We start from the raw sequence: 17,830 nt of genomic DNA, 5'->3' as shown, positions 1-17,830 counted from the left end.
GCTCATATACCAAGGAGGGCAACTTTTTGTTTTTTATGAGCACTGGGCCAGGAGTTTTACAGCCTGAGAGAGACTGCTAGAGAGACCCAGACACAGTCTTCCAGGGACACCTCCAGGACCGGGTGGGTCTGGGGCTCAGGCCCACATGTTGCAGGTTTCTGCAGCACCTTGGCTCAGCCTCCCTCTGCAGCGGGATCTGGTTTCTTTGGAGCCCTTGGGCTGACCTTAGGTGGGCAGGGCCATGTGGGTGCCATGGCCCAGGGGGCATCTCTTACAGTCACCTTCCGCTCCTGAGGTCTGATTTCTGCAAAAGCAGGAGGGGATGGGCCTCCTTGATAGGGGAAGGTGGAAAGGGAGATGCCCATTCTGGAGGAGCCACGGAGGGGACAGGTATGGGTTAGGAGTCAGTGATGGGCTTTTCTCCTCCTTTCTCTGCCATGGCAAGCTGTGTGGCCTTGAGCTCCTGCCTGAACCTCTTTGAGCCCTAGGTTTTCACCTCTGTAAAATGAGGGGGTTGGGTGAACTATAGAGTTCCTTTCAGCTCTAACAGTCTTTGATTCAAAGGCTCCCTGGGGATTTCAAAGCACTGTTTGTTCCCTGCTGCCTGGGGAGGGGGGGTGCAGGTGTCTGTCCTGCTCCCCTCCCCCCACCTCTTTCTCCATCTCCTTAGATCCGGCGCAGGAGACCAACCCCTGCCATGCTGTTCCGGCTCTCAGAGCACTCCTCACCAGGTGGGCCCTTCCCTGCTGCCCCAGCCCTGGCCCCACCCTAACTCTGAAGCCTTCTTGGGGCCAAAGTCCCATGAGTTAGGACACTGAGCAGAAGATGAGGGGGAGTGAGTAAGGTCTGGGAGCCCAACCCTGCTGGGTTCCTTTACTGACCAGGCACCTTCCAACACCCAGAAGGAAAGGGCACACTTTCCCTTTCCCCAGAGCCTGAACCTTTGGGGAAAGTAATTCAGATTCTCTTTCTCTCTTCCCTTTCCTCCCCTCCTCTCTCTTCTTCCCTCGGCTTCCCTTGGTTCATTGGCGGTCTCCCTCAGAGGAGGAGGCCTCCCCTCACCAGGTGAGTTTCCAGGGGCAGCTGGAAGGAGGGATGCTGGGGGCCCTTTTTGGTGGGCTGGACAGGATTCCTCCCGACTAACACATGGTGCCACCCCGGAGGACACATTACCATATCCATTGGCACCTTGGTAAGAGTGCATGGTGCCAGGGTCCCACTGGTACAGACTCCCCTGCCCTTGTCTTTCCTCTGCTCAGACTTGGGCTGGGCCTCCAGAACCCTGGATTCTGCCCTGAGCCAGGCTGCAGCTTATGGAAGACCCTCCCAAAGAAACAGGGCAGCCTGGCTGGACCCATCAGCCGAGGCTAGAACAGTTGTGGCCTGGGTTGCCAGGGCTGGGGTGGAATGGAGGAAGGGTGAAGGGAGGGGGCCTCTGGTGAGTCTGTTTAACCTGTCACTTACCCTGGCAGAGAGCCTCAGGAGAGGGGCACCACCTCAAGTCGAAGAGACCCAACCCATGTGCCTACACACCCCCCTCGCTGAAAGGTACTATCCCCCCCTCCATCAGTCTGGCTGGCCCCTTGACCCCCCCGGAACCAGGCTGACATTGGGGGAGGGAGGTGAAGGGTTGAGCTTTTGTCAGTGGGGAGGGGTTGTCTTGTGTACCCCAACCACTACTTAGGGACCAGATCTTTCTTCATTCGGTCTTGTAAAGAAGGGGCCCAGGGGCCGAAAGGGGTGGCTACGGGCCTTCAAATCAGGTTGTGGGGTTGAAAGAAAAGAGGCGGCCAGCCTAAAATGACAAGTATCATCAACATACAGATATTCAGCTCTGTACCTCCTCTTTGCAAGTGTGTGCCAGACCACCTTCCAGTGCCCCCCCTCTGTCCCCCCCTTCTCTCCCCCCCAACCAGCACCTTCTCCAGGTACAGCTCTGGCTCCCCTCCCCCACTGGAAGAACATTTGCTCAGGCCAGCAAACTGGTTGCTTCTTGGTCCTGCTTCTCCTTTCTATGTTAAAACACAAGTCATTCCTAGAGCACACACTTAGAGAGAACACCTAGTGTGTGCCAGGCCTCACTGGTGGGCACTGGGCAAAATGGGAGGAGTCAGATTTGGCTCCCACCCTCTTGGGGCCTTTTGCCTCAAAGCGTCGTGGGTGAGTTACCGAGGAGAGGAGGGTTAAGCCTGGATTTGAAGGATGAGAAGGGATTCAACAGGCGGGCAAGGCATGGAAGGGCATTGTAGGAAGAGGAAAGGAAATGTGCACAGGGGAGGAGGTGTGAAATCACCGGGAGTCTTTAGAGTCCGCCTACACCTGGAGGAGAGGGCGTGGAGCTGGGGGCGTGGAGCTGGGGGCGTGGGGAGGGTCTCTTCCTAACTAAGCCAAAGGATGCCTTCCCACCCCCCACCTCAGCTCTGGCCTGAGGCTCTTCCTGCCAGGCCAGCCCCCTCCTCCTGTGGAGGGAGGAGACCGGAAGGGTGTGCTGGGAGCTCCTTCTGGGGTGGGTTTAATGAGTTCCCAGCACCGGCCAAGGTCAACAGGCGCACCTGCCAGCCTGCCTGCCAGGGTTAGGAGCAGAGAGGAGAGGCTGGGAGGAGAAGAGAGAAGGACAAGGGCATTTTCTCTGCCCCCCGTCCAGGACAGAAAGAGGAAGGGACAGCATGTGGGCAGTGGGTAGTGGGTACAGCACCTGGAAGGACTTCCCACCTGTAGGGATGTGGGGGAAGGCCAGCCCCTGAAGGAGGCATGAGGGAGGTGGTGGCATCTTCTCAGGAGAGACCAGAAGACCTCTCTCTCCTCCCTACTCTGGGCTGGGGAGGGCTGAGTGGATGTGAGGGGCAAGAACCGTCCCTTGGACTCTTGGTCACGAGCATGGGGCGGAAGGCAGGGGTGAAGAGGCTAGGGCCAAGGGGCTTCCTGGGCACCCTGCAAGGGCTAGAAATGGGCTGCCACCACCATTTGCCCCTTTGGACTGCACCTTAGCAGGGTCTAAGTTGGGAGAGGCAGGGCAGTCTGGGGGCTGTACTGCGGACATTCTGGCTTTGAAAGGGAGACTTGGGTTGGGGGGGCTCAGGGCCCCAGAAATGGGGACAGAGAAGAAGACAGCTGGGAGGGCGAGGAGGAGACCCCAGAGAGCTCCGAGAGGCAGGAGGGGAGGCGCAGTGCGCGGGAGGCTCACGGGCACCAGCAGGGGCGCGCCCCGCACACCTATTGTCACTGTGGCACGGGGACTAAACTCTCCTCCCCTGACTGGGGGGGAGGGCTGGAGTAGCCACTTCCTCTCCTCCCTTCGCCCCCCAACTCTCAGAGGACCCTTCTGTACCTGGAGAGCACTGTTTTGCAGGCTTCAGCCCCTTTCCAGGCAAGGGAAAGCTTCTGGCAGGGTTGGGGCTTTGTTTTTTTTTTTTTAAGATTTTATTTATTTATTTGACAGAGAGAGACAGCGAGAGAGGGAACACAAGCAGGGGTAGGCGGAGAGGGAGAAGCAGGCTTCTGGCAGAGCAGGGAGCCCGATGCGGGGCTCGATCCCAGGACCCTGGGATCATGACCCGAGCCAAAGGCAGACACCCAACGACTGAGCCACCCAGGCACGCCAGGGTTGGGGTATGTAAGGGGAGAAGCCGAGGGCCTCCAGGGGAGGATGGACAACACCGAGTCTTGGCTTGAAGGGGACTCTCCAAGGCTGAGCTCTCACACTTGGCTCAAGGTAAAGATCCGCCGCGTCCCCAGGGCCAGGGCAGGGCGATTTATTGTACTTTTATTGCCTGGGTAACTTGCCCAGAGCCAGCGGGAGGCACCGGGCTGGGAGCCTGGGGCAGGGCGGGGCAGTGGGCACACACAATGTGCCCTCTGTGCCTGTCCCAAGTTGGCAGGAGTGTGGTGCCCTGTTCATTGCACCGGAGGTTGCCAGCCTGGATCTACCCCTCTGGGCTTTCTGAGGGGAGGGGCTGCCTGCCTCCCCAGAAGGAGCTGTAACCACCCCAGCCCCTAGCTTGTCAGCATCCTGTCTGTGAGCTGTGAGTTCCGCTACCCAAGTGCTCTTAAATCCCACCGGCTCCTGGTCCCCCTGCTGCCTCTGCCCCAACTACTCCTCACAGCATCCCCTCAACCCCTGCCATTCCCCCAGAATCCCCCAGCCCTGGCCCCTTTCTCCTAACCCCCTGGGCCTTTCCATCTTTTGGAAACTTCTCCTCAGCTGCCTACACTGTTCCTTTCCTAGGCCCTATCCCAGCAGGCCTTGGTGGTGTTGGGGGGGTGGGTGGTGTTTGCTGCTTTCTAGGTCACCACAGAGGGAGCTGGAAGCTTGGGGATGTGGGTCAAGATTGTGGGGGCTGCGTCTGAGCACATCACATCCCCAGGCACAAACTTCACTGGCTGTGGACTGTTACGTCCTCGGTCTCCGAATTGTCCCTACCTCAGCACCTGGGCAGAGACGTGTGGAGTGGCGTCTATGACAGGCGTAGGGCCAGGGGGTGGGGACCGAGCCCAGCAGGATCGGGGTAAGCAATGAGCCCTCAGCAGTCTGGGCACGCTGCTAGAAACAGAGGGACAAATCCCGCAGGCCCTGGCCCATGGGTCCTGTGCCTCCCAGCCAGGGCTGTAGCTAGTGGACACTGTCTCCGGTCCCCGGTCCTGGGAGAAGCACATGCCCCAGCCACGGAATGTTAAGCTGCTGCTGTACCCGCCTGGTCTTGTCCAGCATGGCACCCTATGGTTCAGGGGAGCCGCCTGGGGCCAGCCTCCAAGGAGGTCTGCATCCCTGGACAGCTTAGGAGCCAAACATGATTAAGGGTCTGCCCCCTGCTGCTTCTGCCCTCGTCTGACCCCCAGCAGACTGACCTGTGACCTTTAGCTTTTGAACTAGACCCCTGAGGGGGTTAGCCATGCCCTAGGCCACGGGAAGGAGGTTGGGGCTGGGCCACATGCCTCTCCAGCTCCATGGGCTGCTTCTTGGCCCGGCTCACCCTTGCCTTCTGGGGCCCCCTGTGCCAGCCGTGCAGCGCATTGCTGAGTCTCATCTGCAGTCCATCAGCAACCTGAGCGAGAACCAGGCCTCAGAGGAGGAGGATGAGCTGGGGGAGCTGCGGGAGCTGGGCTACCCAAGAGAGGAAGATGAGGAGGAGGAGGAGGAGGATGACGAAGAGGAGGAGGAGGAGGAGGAGGACAGCCAGGCTGAAGTCCTGAAGAGCAGCAGGGGGCCTGGTAAGCTGAAGGAGCTGGGAAGCCTGGTGGGGTCCTCCTTGAGTGTCCTGGGGCACCCCTCCCAGTTCAGAGCTTTTCACACATGTTAAACCGCAGTTGTACGGTGAGGGCCTCCCCATCCTCCCACCCACAGGTGCCCTAGGATACCTGGGCTGCTCCCATCCTGACCCTCTCCCGAATCAGGTCGTCCCTAGTAATTCCGCTATTCCCTAAGAATTACGGCAAGGCCACATGAGGTTTGAGGCTAGACCCAAGAAAAGACTTCCCATCCATGGCCGTGAGGGAGTACAGGAGATTCAGGGATAGAGAACTAAGAGGGTGCAATGCCGTCATTACCTGTGTTTTTAAATGTAAGATGTGGTTTCTGCTGGGAGGCAAAGAGCTGGTTCTTAAGTCCTCCCCAGGACCCTGTGGCTGTTTCTCCCCCTTTTATTTCCTGGGCTGGAGGTGAGAGGGTGCCCTCTAGCGTCTAGATGGAGAATCTAGGATGCAAGAACAACCTAGTCTTCTGCGCTTCAACTCCAACTGCCTGGGAAGAGAGGGGTCAAGGAGGGGCCTAAGACCTACACAAAAGACCTCAGAGCTAGAGGCCCCAGATCCAGAAATCTCCACAGAGGGTCCTGAGGCCCAGAGAATTCCTAGGCAGAAAGATCTCTGCCCCTCCCACGGCTGTGTTTTCCATGCTTACCTATGGAAGGCTGTGCCGTATCTATCCCGCCCGGTGCACGTTAAACTTCCTGGTCCCATTATTTATGGGGATGAGAAACAGTCGACTAAACCTGCTTGCAGTGTCCAGCCCTCGCACCCAAACAAAATGGCTTGGACCTCCTCTCTGCATCTCTGGCAGTGGGGTATCAACGCTGGAGCAAAAGCTCCAGGTGGAAGTTGAGTCAACTCCCGCTGAGACCCTCAGGACAGGTCAAGAGGAAGCAAGAGGAGACTGTTCTCTCTGGAAAAGCAGCAGGGCAGAGGGCCAAATGACAAGACTACCAAGGAGAAATATCAATTGCCACCACTCCGGGAGTGCTGGTGCTGGTCTGGTCAGCATATTAACTATTATCTTATTTAAGGCAATCTACGCAATTTCCTTCTCACCATCCCCTTCAGAGAGGTAATAACTGACTTATCTAACTCATATAGCTAGTCATTGGGAGAGCATTCTTGGTCCAGCGTTCTCTCCATTATACCATGATGCCCTCAGAAAGCTAAGCCTCAGCCATCAGAGAGACTCCGCTCCTGCTCCAGGACGGCTGAATGGATACTTAGAGACTGTGTTTTTATCCTTTCATTCCCATCCCCAGCTGGGCAGAAGACAGCTTGTGGCCAGGGTCTGGAAGGACCCTGGGAGCGCCCACCCCCTCTGGATGAGCCCCAGAGAGATGGAAGCTCCAAGGAACAAGTGGAAGACCTGGCACTGAATGGTGAGGCTTGGTGGTAGCGAATGGGGAGGAGGGGCTGGGACTTTTGTGGGCGTGGCCAAGCCCTGAGTCCCTCTGCTTGCCTTGCAGAGCCTGGGGAGGAGCCACAGCGCCCCGCCCACCCTGAGCCTGGCACATAGGCACCCGGCCTTGCATCGCTCAGAAGGAAGTGGAGGGGGCATTGCTGTTCCCCAGATACCCACTCTGTCCCCACCCTATTTTGTACCCTTCCCCCTCACTCGCTAGGGCTGTGGCTTCTGACTTCTAGAAGACTTCAGGCTGGTCCATGTTTGCTTGTTTGCCCACCTTTGGCTGATGCCCAGAGTCCCTGGGCACTTGCTGCCTGATGCCTACCCCTGCCAGTCATTCCCCCATTTACCCAGAGGGAGGCGGGATGTGAGAGAGTTTGGATGATCCAGTAAGGGGGGGGGGGAGGGCAAAGGTTTATCCTTCACAATTCTACTCCCCAGACCCTTCTCCTGGGCACAGGAAACCCACAGGGCAGGACCCTAAGATCTGGGGAAAGAGGGTACTGAGAACCTGTAGGTGCCCTTAGATCCTTCTCCATCCCCTCTCCTATGGGGGATTTCAAGTTACCACCCCTCTCTCTGGCTTCTACCAGGGCCCAGGGCATCCTTCTCCTCAACCTCAACATTTTGGAAATCTTCCCCTTATCACCCCTGCTCCCCAGCCTGGGTGCCTGGAAGATGGACTAGCAGAGGCTGCTTTGTTGCGTTTTGTTTGTGCTTTGATGCCGGGAATGCCGCCTAGTATATGTCCTTAGGGGGGCGCACGGTGGGGAAGCCAGGTTCTCCTTGTCCTCCAGCTGCTCTGCCCCCCTTCCCCCCTTCCCTGACTCCAGGCCTGAACCACTCCTGTGCCGTAATAAATAGATCTTTGTAAATAACCGTGCTGAGACTTCTCTTTCAGGGGAAAGGAGAGGGAGGAAGGGGAAACGGGTTCCCCTATGTGGAAGACCTGGTGGGTGGCCACCTCGACCCTAGTGTGTCCAGTCCTCTAGTCTGGGTCTTTCCTGAAGACAAGCTCGGAGCACTCTTAGGAAGGACCACAGAAGTACTAGATCCTGCTAGGGATGGCTGAACGAGGCAGGGAGGGAAAAGAACTTTCAAGAGTAATTGGATTTCTCCAAAGGGACCACTCCCCCAGCCCCAAAGGCCTCCCCTCAGGAAGTTCCCCCTTTTTCCCCACAGTGCCAGGCCTCTGTGGCCTAACGATGATGATGCCCTTGGGCTTCTTTCCCATTTCCCCCGCCATTAGTAAGACCCTCAAGCAGTCCCCACTTCCGGCCCTCGGGGTGGGGCCCAAGGGCTGGGGGGCGGAGACTGAGCCGAAGGGGCGGGGCTGCACTCTACGCACATCCCAGTTCGCACTCGGGGGCGGGCTCAGCGGCGGAAGTGGCGCCGCCGGGAGATCCTGTTCCGCTCGGAGGCGCTCCGGGGCAGCAGAGCCCGACTGCGGCTGGGGCAGGAAGAGCCTGGGCGATGGCTGACATGGAGCAGGTGGGTCCGGGAGAGGTCACAGGGGCCGGGTGGTACGAGGGCTGTGTCTTGTCAGCGGATTCCGCCTCCCTGCCCGGTGTCCGTTGTTGGTTCGGTCCGACCCTTCCCGCACCCCCCGCGCCCCAGGTTCCGCCCCCTTTCTCCGCTCGGCCTCGCTCTGCCCCGCGTGGGGTTCGGGGGGCTCCGGCGCTGACCTTCCGCGGCCCGCCCACCCGAGAGCGCCCGGGGAGGGCGTCCCAGCTCGCCGTCCAGAGCCTCACTCTGAGGGGAGAGGCGAGGCACGAAATCTGGGTAGTGGGGGGCAGAAGTTGGATATGGGCAGGGGTCAGGGTCTCTGAAAGAGGAGGAAAACATCTACACGTTCCGGTAGGTCTGCGTCTCACTGTCATCCGGTCTCCCCCAACTTCCTTTGAAAACGGCAGTGAATGACTTCCCTAATCGACATCAAAAGGGCTCTTTAAAGAATCTTTCTTGAGTTCTTAGAGGTGCATAACACCAGTGACACTCGTTCCTAATTGACGTAATTGGCACGCCCCTCCCCCTTGGCGTCCTCGGCGTCTGCATCTCCTTATTTTCTTCCTCCTGTTCTGACAGTGGAAGTACCGTTTCCCATTCTCGTGTCCTGCCCAGCCCCCGCTTTATACGCTGAATTTTGATGGTCTCATCCACTCTCATGGCTTCAGCTTTACACCACCTAGATACCCGAAAGGCGCCCACATCGACTTCTTTCTTCAGCGCAGCCCCTCCCTGGAGCCCCAGACTTGGGCGTCCAGCTACCAGTGGACAGCTCCACTTCAGCTGCAGCTCTCTTGGACTGCTCTTTCCCCCCCTGCAAACGCATTCTTCTTCCTCTGCCGTCGCATCCCAGCGCTAGACGGGGAAATTATCTTATGCTTCCTCTTCTCCCTCAATTCCCACATCTGTGGGGTGACCCGATCCAGCTAACTTCCTGAACATACTGCACACCTGGTCCTGGGCCTCCATCTCTTCTGGTACCACCTTGATGTGTTTCTCACTAGGATAACTGCAGTGGCTTCCCAGCAACTTCTAATCATGGCTGCCTGCAACCCAGTCTCCAAACTAACTCTTATGATCTCTCTCTCTCTCTTTTTTTTTTTAAACTCCCGACTGAGCCAGCCAGGTGCCCCTCTTGTGATCCTTTTAAAACACAAGTCTCATTGTGTTACTTCCTTGCTTAAAACCCTTTGTTGGCTTCCTGTTGCTTGAGGAAAAAGGCTGAATCCCTAGTACAATTTACAGCACTGTCTGGGTTCTGACCTCTTTCCTGCCAGTTTCCTAAGTGCACCCTTAAAGTCCAATAACATGGCATCACAGGATGCACTTGCCCATGCCTTGCAATTTTGTGTCTCCAAGCCTTTGCACACCAGCCCCTCTGCCTGGGAAGCCCCTTCTCCTCTTATCTGCCAGGCTGCCTTCTACTTGTCCTTCTCAGGGAATACGACTTCTGGGTTGACTTCCTCCCATCCCCCCTGTCCAAGACTTAATACTGCCCCCTGCGTCCCTGCAACACCCTGTCCATACTGGAATAGTGGTTGATAATACAGACTCCTGAATCAGACTTTATGGGTTCTGATACTGTTTTATGACCTTGATGAAGAAAGTGCCTCAGTTTTCTCATTTGTAAAATGGAGGTAGCAGTGTGTCTATCTCATAGAGTTACTGTAAGGATTAAATGAAATAATGTATGTATAGGGTTTATTTATTTATTTATTTTTTAAAAGATTTTATTTATTTATTTGACAGAGAGAGACAGAGAGAGAGAGAGAGGGAACACGAGCAGGGGGAGTGGGAGAGGGAGAAGCAGGCTCCCTGCCGAGCAGGGAGCCTGATGCGGGGCTCGATCCCAGGACCCTGGGACCATGACCTGAGCCGAAGGCAGACGCTTAACGACTGAGCCACCAGGCGCCCCTATGTGTAGGGTTTAAATCAGTGAGCACATGAATGCTCAGTAAGTAAATGTTAGCTGTTATTGCTTATATAAGAATGTTATAGAGCAGTGGTTGCAATTTTTAATTTCATAAATTGCTTGAGGGCTGTTGATGTGGCTGACTTCTCATTCTGTCCCAGAGCCCCAAAGCCTGGCTTTTTGTCCATAAATAAAATGCTGGGGTGGAGGGCACGGGGATCAGGATCTGGATTTATTGAGTGAGGATTCAAGAATGAAAAAGACTCAGACCTGAAGTTAGTCTGCTCAGGAAATGACTCTGGAAATGAATGAATGTTACATGACAAGCATGAGTTCTATAGAAATGTGCACAGAGCTCTGGAAACCCATGGGAAAGAAGGGCCAAGAATGGCTTCCCAGAGGAGCTGACAATTAGTGAGGGACCTTAGGGCAAGAGGATGAACTTACCAGAGAGAGGTAGAGACCAGGGTGGACTCAGAATGGGCAGCTGGGTCCTCTGAACAGAGCTCTTGCAGGGGGAGGACAGAGGCAGAGGCAGCGTCCTCTGCTGAGGTTGGGGATTCCTTTCCTCGCTTGGCCATGAGGAAGTGTCCCCTTGGTTTAGGAGCCTGTGGGGACCATGCCCGGGGCGGGGGGGTGTCTGAAGGCCTGGTGCCTGGGGTGGTCAGCCTTCAAGCTTGTGGGCTGGGCCTGTGCTTTAGACCAGAATCTGGGGCCTGGGGCCAGAAACGGAGCCTGGTTTGCTCATGTTCTTTTGCCTGCCTGGAATGCTCGTCTTCCTTGCCTATGGTTGATACATGTGGATTCTTCAAGGCCTGGGTCGAATAGCTCCGCCTCTTTGTGGCTTTCCCAACCTCACCCACTGCATCCTGGGTCAGATGCTCCCTTCTCTGAGAGCCCACGGTCCATTGTTTGTTCCTCCCTGAAAGTGCTGATTACAGTGAGGCACCATGTTTTATCTATGTGTTAGCCTCCCTCACCAGACCCAGAGCCCCCGAATAGCCCCAGGGACTAGCACAGGCTCAGCATTAAACGGAGCTCACACACACCTAGTCTGGGGAGGAGGGGTGGGTGAGACCAAAAAGCCTGTACATTTGTGAGCTCTTACTTGTTCCCTTGAGTGGTAGAGATTGTTGGCTCCATTTTACAGATGAAGAAGCTGGGACTCAAGGGAAGTAAGGTCAGTGTCTGTCAGCAGGAACTTCAAGAACTGTCTCTTGACTCCAGGTCCACAGCTGTCTCTGAGAAACTGCCTCGGTACCCCAGCCCCGCCCCCCCGGCCCCCCCCCCCCCATGGGCGGCTGCCACATCTGTAAGACAAGGGCCAAGCAGAGCATTCCATCTGACCAGTTGTGTATCCTTGTGAACTTTTTATGACTGGGGCTGAGCCTGGCTTCTGTCTGGTCACAGCTGGTGCTGACAAGGGTCTGTGCTGAACTCCCTTCTGCCTGTGGAGCCTTCCCTCGAGTGGGCTGACAGGACTGAGCTCTCTCCCGGAAGATGACTGGCCCTTTCCAGGCTGACCTTGAGAACTTGACCTCCTTAGCTCCCAAGTTTTATCCAGTAGCACTGAGGGTGGGTGGGGCCTGACTCACCAGTCCCTGAGTAGGCGGGGGGTCTTGTCATCACAGACCCGGGGCGTCCCAGACATTTAACAGGGCCTGGCATGTGGAGGGGGCAGGCGTGCTGAGTAAACCTTAGTCTGGTGGGGTTTTTCAGGAAGCTGTACTGTCAGAATGTCCGGGTTGGAGGGGGCGGTGCACAGTGATGAATGTACTTTTTGTTTTGGCTTGACTCTTCCCCTTTCCACTTCTCCAGAAGGAAAAGAGAAACGGAGCCTGGTTTGTGTCCTCCTCTCCTTAAAGTCCTCCTTCTCTAGGGAACTTCCCAAACTCTCTGTCCGTGGGACAGGGTAGGGGCCAAAAAGCCAGCTGTGCCAGGGCTGATGGCACGGGCCGCTGAGCCCGGAAGTACAGTAGAGACTGCTATGTGCCATCCTGGGTCAGCTCTCTGAGGCCAGCGCCCATCTTTGCCTCCGGCAGTACATAGGGGACCCTGTTTGGGCAGAGTGCCGTGCTGCACATGCCTGGTCCGGGCCCTGCCTCTAACACCGTTTCCGTAGCCCCTAATAGTAGTAATAGCTGCTGTTAATTAAGCACAGACACTTTGTGTGTGTGATTCCTAATCCTTTCAGTAGCTCTGTGAAGTGGTCACTGTACTATCCCCATTTTATAGATAAGGAGACTGAGGTTCAGAGAGAATCAGTGATTTAGTCAAGGGCTCACAGCCTAGTAACGAATGGCCTTCGGCTTTTGACTCCAGGTCTGATGCCCAGTCCCCAAACTCATGCCCTTCCCCCATTCCAGGGTGGACATTACAGACCCACAGACCAGTTAACTTCCTGGACATGTACCATGGCCAAGCACTGTGACCCAGGCCTGAAGGGCTCAAGGAAAGATGACTTGGAGCCTCAAGTCTAGGGTAGTGCTGGGCCAGAGTCCTGAGAGCTGGGACTGGGGGAACCTGGAGGGTGAGGCAGAGCTTTGCCCAGGACGTGGCATTTGAACTGGTCTCTGAGGAATTGGAGTTCTCTCCCAGGAGGAGGAGGTCATTCCAGAATGCGAAAGTGGAGGGAAGTGGAGGCTCAGAAGGGAGACTGCCAGCCTTGGTGTGTCCTGGGAGCAGCCAGGTCAGGAGAGTGTCGGGAAGGGGAGGAGGATCAGCCCCATACCAGGAGAGGAGTGCTGGGGTCTCTCCCAGCGAGCATGTCCTTCTTCCTTCTTGACCTTTCGCTATCCAAGGAACTTAGCTTACGTCCAGTCTTCTCCCTGCAAGTTGGTGCCTAGGAAAACGGAGGCGAGCAGCCACCATGCCCGAGGTTGCCCAGGAAACCAGTTCCCCTGGACTGCTGCGGGGGAGGGTGCCTGGACTGTACCTGAGGCAGGACACGAGCAGAGGGAGGAGTCTAGCTCCAGGTGAGACAGTCTGCCCCGGGGAGGGGCTGCTCCTCCAGGGCTGGGCGGGGCTGTGTACGCAGGTGCGCTCAGGCTGCTGTAGGGAAGTGTGTAAATAGTTGTTCGACGCCTTTCCTGAGTATCTTCTGAGAGCCTGGTACCACTCTGGGTGCTGGGCACACAGCATGGAGCAAAGCAGGGGGAGTTCCTGCTCTTGTGAAGTTTGCATTCCGGAAGGAGAAGACAGGCAGTAAACGCAGACCCGTAAACATATAATATGTCTGGGGTGGTAAGCTCTGTGAAGAAGAAGAACGCAGGGAAGGGGATGAAGGGTGGAGGCTAAATAGGGAGTTCAGGGAAGGCTTCTCCAAAGGGACATTTACAGAGAACAGAATGGAGGGAGTGTTGCAGAGACCTGGGGAAGACCTTCAGACAGACAGGACAGCAGGTACAAGGGTCCTGGGGTGGGAGTGTGGAGCATGCTTGGTATGTCCATGGAACAGAGAAGGGCCAGTGTAGCTGGAGCAGAGGGTTCCAGGGGAAGAGGCTGGGGAAGAGCGGGCTTGTAGGCCAGGATGGAAACGTTGGCCTTCACTCAGGGTGAGCTGGAAGCCATTGGAGGTTTGCAGCACTGGGGAGGTGTGGTCTGACTTTTACCAGGATCCCTCTGGCTGCTGTGTTGAGAACAGACTTGGGATGCAGACAGGGAGGTGGTCAGGAAGCTGTAGCAGGTGAGAGGTGGCGGTTTGGACGGGGTTTCGGTAGTCGTGGTGGGCAGTATGCACATACACTGGCTGGATTTTGAAGGAAGAGCCAATAAGATTTGCTGATGGTTTGTATGTGGAGGGGAGGGTGCTGGGCTCTCCACAGGCTCTCGCTGGGTGGTCATAGGGGCTCCCTGGCCAGCAGAGGCCCTGGGGTCAGCTCTGCCCCATCCTGCCTGGGGAACTGTGGGCAGGCCTCTCCAGCCTTCTGTCTCCTCTACCCCATCATCATCTGCACAGCTCCTGGTGGGGGTGTGAGGAGTAAAGGAGGGGTGTCTGCAGCCTGCCGACGCAGGTCACTGCTAGGCCACATTTGTTTCTTCTGTGCTGGCTCCTCAGGACGGCCTGCGGTCCTGTGGGGGTTTTGTTTTTGTTGTTAAAGATTTTATTCATTTGACAGAGAGAGTACAAACGGCGGGTGGGGGGGGGGTGTGACAGGCAGATTGTGAGGGAGAAGCAGACTCTTCGCTGAGCAGGGAGCCCGATGCGGGACTCGATCCCAGAACCCTGGGATCATGACCTGAGCTGAAGGCAGACGCTTAACTGACTGAGCCACTCAGGAGCCCCCCATTTTAAGCATTTTTAAGGGCATGGTACCAAGGCATTAAGTATATTAATGGTGCCTTTATTTAATGCTTCTGAGGAAACTGAGTCTCAGAATGGTTATGTTTGCTCCAGATTGCACAGCTCATAAGGGCAGACTGAGATTTGAACCCTGACCTCAGAGTCCAGCTCTCTTTCCACAGTGTCAGCTGCCTGCTGTTACCTGCCCTGAGTCTGGGACCCTACCCGAAAGTTCCTCTTGCTCTCTGGCCAATAGTGGCATTTCCTGGGGTAAGAGAAGGCCCGGCAGGCCCTGGGCTCCCATGCCTGCCTCTCCCCTTTGCCCCAGGAGCTGAAAGAACTGGAGTAATCCAGGGTGGATTGCCCCCTCCTCCTCACCCCTCTTTCTCTTGCAATCTGGGATGATAAAACTTGCAATTTCCTCACCCCCTTCCCCAAGCCTGAGCAGCTCAGCTTCTCCTAAAACACACGTCGAGTGAGTGTCAAGTCTGCAGCCGACCCCAGGCGGACTCCTTCACCCCACATGTGCTGTTCTCCCAGCGCCTGGGCAGGGGCTTGGGTGGGGCAGGGGATGCTGCTCCCAGGGGCCCGGGTGGCAGCCCTGCTGTCTCCAGCCCACAACACTCATTCCTGCCTCCCCCTCAGCAGGATGGGGGGCATGTGGGGGTGGAGGCCAGCTGCCACCTCCTGCCCCCAGGGCGAGGGGACCAGAGACCAAGCGCTTTGGGGACCGCTCAGAGCAGTTCCAGGCCGAGATGATTTCTACCTCCTAGACTGGCAGGTGGTCTGATGGAGCTTAGAGACCTTTTGAAGTCATCTGAGTAGGCATTTTTCAAACTGGGCCCAAGGAAGTGACCCTGGGGTGACCCTGGGGTTTGAGGAATGGCTGCCCAGGGGGGCTCTCTGTGGCCACCTTCTGTGGCAGGACCCATAGCAGTCCCGTTTTTATCTTTCTTCTATTCAAGATTCTAAGTAAGGTTTTCTTCTCTTCTCCTCTCTTCTCTTTCGACATTTCTCTTGCTTGAAGAAGGGGGTTTGAAAAAGCACTGACTTTTTCCCCCAGATAAATAAACAGGGGCTTGGTGAGGACTTGCCCAGTTATTCGGGGTTAGTGGCTGCCGCATGCCTGGGACTCAGGTCTTCATTCCTGACCGGGGCTCCTTCTACTCTACAAGCTCTTCTTTGGATTCTGAGCAGCTTTCATGGTGGAGGGTGATCTGGAACCCCCCTCTCTCTGCCTCTTGGCCAGCTGCCCCCAGCCCTTCTTCCGAGGCCCTGTGCCTGGCTCCCACACACCCGTGTCTGCAGCTCTCCCGGGCTCCCCCACACCTTTGCTCTCAGCCCCCATCTGCGTCTCTCGCTTCACCAAGGACGTCTGCATGTGTGAGTGTCAATGCTCCCGGGGCATCTCCCATCAGGCTGCTGCCACCCGAGTCCCGTCCCCAGGGAGGGAGGGAGGGAGCCAGGGGCAATGCCAGACAGACTTGGGAGCAGCCCGGGAGGAGGGAAGCCACAGCACCCTGCAGTGTGTCGGGAAGAGGGAGAGAAGTGGATAGGGAGGGTGATACACACACACACACACACACACACGTGCGCGTGGGAGGAAGGCAGGGTGAGACTGAGCTGAGGGCAGTGGAGACAGACTCACAGATGGGAGAGACCTGGAGAGGAAGACCAATAAAGATGGACACAGGAGCGGGACACAGAGACACAAAGATAGAAAGGTGGTTTGTGAGAGACAGGAAGGAGGAAGAGAAATGGAGACAGGCCTGGCAGCAGACAAGAGGGCTATTAGCGACAAGGAAATGTCACCCTCCCTGGATCTGGGGCCCTGTCACAGTGAGAGATGTGCTGCGTGTTCGGTCTGGCACCAGGTCCAGCTGATGGATGTGGGGGCATTCCTGTTGCCGGCGGCCTGTCACATCCCCTCTCTGACTGCCTCCTTCCAGAGCTGGGCCTGGCTTTCCTTCAGTGCCCTCCAGATGAGCTGGGCATGGCAACCCCAAGAGTGTGCTATTGGGAGGTGGCCTTGTGCAGATGCCTCTGCTGAGAACAGTCCGCTCCTGTCCATTGGGGCTTGCACTGAGGCAGAGGGATGGACACACTGGCTTGCTCAGAATCCCCTGCCAGTCACAAATGGGGAGCTTGTTTGGGACCTGATAGATTGAGGGGCCCCAGAAGGTAGTAGACATAACAAAGGTATGAAGGGATAGCAGATCGGGGTGGGAGGGGGATACTGGTTAGATCTTGCCTTCCCGGGATTGGAGACCAACATGCAGGGTTCCCCTCCCACCGGCCCGCAAACCTGCCTCCTGGTGCTGGCATGAGAGAAGATTCAGGGAGACTCTGACGGAGCCCCAGAAGCGCGGGCACCACCACACTGTCCCTTCTTCCCCCGCCCGGGAGACGGGGCCTCTGCAGGCTCTTTGCCAGCACATTGGTGGAGCAGAGACCTGGGGTCTGGGGGCTGTGTGGAAGGGAGGGAGTCCTCCGGGGGCCCCTGCCTCTAGCGTTCATAAGAGTTTTGGCCCCGTGGTCGCAGAGGCAAGGGGTGGTTCACCCCGTTCCCCCTTCTGTCTTGGCTGCCTCACAGAAGGCCCCATCCTGCCCTGAGTGGGCATGAAGCACAGCCATGGGCACGGGGTTCTGGGGGCAGTGGAGCTCGGGGCTAGCCTCAGGCAGCGCTGGCTCTTCTCTGTCAGGGTTTGCGCCATGTCTCGGCTGCATAGCATGGAGCTAAGGACCAGCAGACCCTCTGGAGCACCTGTTTACTCACCAGGCAATTCTCAGCACCTCCTGGCTGCCGGGCCCAGTGCTAGGTGCTGGAGACAGCAGTGATCGGGCCCGGGAAAGCCCTGCACCGGGAGAATTGGCAGAACAAGGAATAAGACCCTGGCACATTGTCACAGGCTCCGGGTCCCCATCATAGAGCTAGAGCAAGGCTGCTGTGCCTGGGGGGGCAGGGGGGTGCTCTGAGGAGAACGAGGGGGGACTTCTGAGCTGCCTGTTGGAAGGACTGGGGAGGGGAGGGCTAGGTGCAAGGCCCCGAGGCGGTGTCCGGCTGCCACACGGAGGGACCTAAAAGAAGGCCAGAGTGGTGGTGGTGGTGGTGAGCCGCGCCTGCCTTGTCGGAGGAGCCTCGGGGCCCGGAGCTCCGGAAGAGCTGGGGGCACCGCCCCGCAGGGCCTGGACTGGAGCTCTGGAACTGAGGGCTGTGATCAGTGTTTGGAAAACCCCTCTCTGTGCGAGACGCAGCCTGGAGACTCACCCCCTCGGCTGTTGTATGTAACACCAGGGGAGCGGATGGTAGTTGGGCCCAACATTTGGGGGGGAGCTAGGGAGAAGGGACCAGGATGTCCTCCCTCCTTACCCGCTGTCCCAGCGCAGAGCACTCAGAGACGCTGCTCTAGGAAGTCCCTCCCAGTTGCCATGGATCAGGGGGTGGGAGGGTAGGGCTGGCTGCTGGGAGGGAATG

General features: G+C 57.1%; 2 protein-coding genes across 11 annotated transcripts in view; both read left to right on the top strand.

Moving 5' to 3' along the window:
• Positions 1-7,534, top strand: part of PPP1R1B (protein phosphatase 1 regulatory inhibitor subunit 1B) — an 8,964-nt gene extending 1,430 nt beyond the window's left edge. The window contains exons 1-7 of one of the 4 annotated variants that reach the window (XM_031021740.2): positions 40-122; positions 671-731; positions 1,043-1,065; positions 1,473-1,548; positions 4,999-5,208; positions 6,510-6,629; positions 6,717-7,534. In XM_031021740.2, the coding sequence (XP_030877600.2) occupies positions 698-731; positions 1,043-1,065; positions 1,473-1,548; positions 4,999-5,208; positions 6,510-6,629; positions 6,717-6,766 (513 nt within the window). In that variant the 5' untranslated portion in view covers positions 40-122; positions 671-697 and the 3' untranslated portion in view covers positions 6,767-7,534. Of the gene's footprint in view, positions 1-39; positions 123-145; positions 391-670; positions 732-1,042; positions 1,066-1,472; positions 1,549-4,297; positions 4,506-4,998; positions 5,209-6,509; positions 6,630-6,716 lie in introns of those variants that run through there. The other 3 variants (XM_031021738.2, XM_006750466.3, XM_031021739.2) reach the window with 3 other exon arrangements.
• A 475-nt stretch (positions 7,535-8,009) lies between these two features.
• Positions 8,010-17,830, top strand: part of STARD3 (StAR related lipid transfer domain containing 3) — a 19,912-nt gene continuing 10,091 nt past the window's right edge. For all 7 annotated transcript variants that reach the window (XM_081805065.1, XM_006750464.3, XM_081805066.1 and 4 more), the window contains exon 1: positions 8,010-8,146. The gene's annotated coding sequence lies outside the window, so the exon portion shown is untranslated. The remainder of the gene's footprint in view (positions 8,147-17,830) is intronic.

The sequence above is a fragment of the Leptonychotes weddellii genome, chromosome 15 (genome assembly GCF_054177405.1).
Source record: "Leptonychotes weddellii isolate Sample4059 chromosome 15, ASM5417740v2, whole genome shotgun sequence".
Classification (NCBI taxonomy): domain Eukaryota; kingdom Metazoa; phylum Chordata; class Mammalia; order Carnivora; family Phocidae; genus Leptonychotes; species Leptonychotes weddellii.
This window is presented reverse-complemented; position numbering and strand designations above follow the sequence as displayed.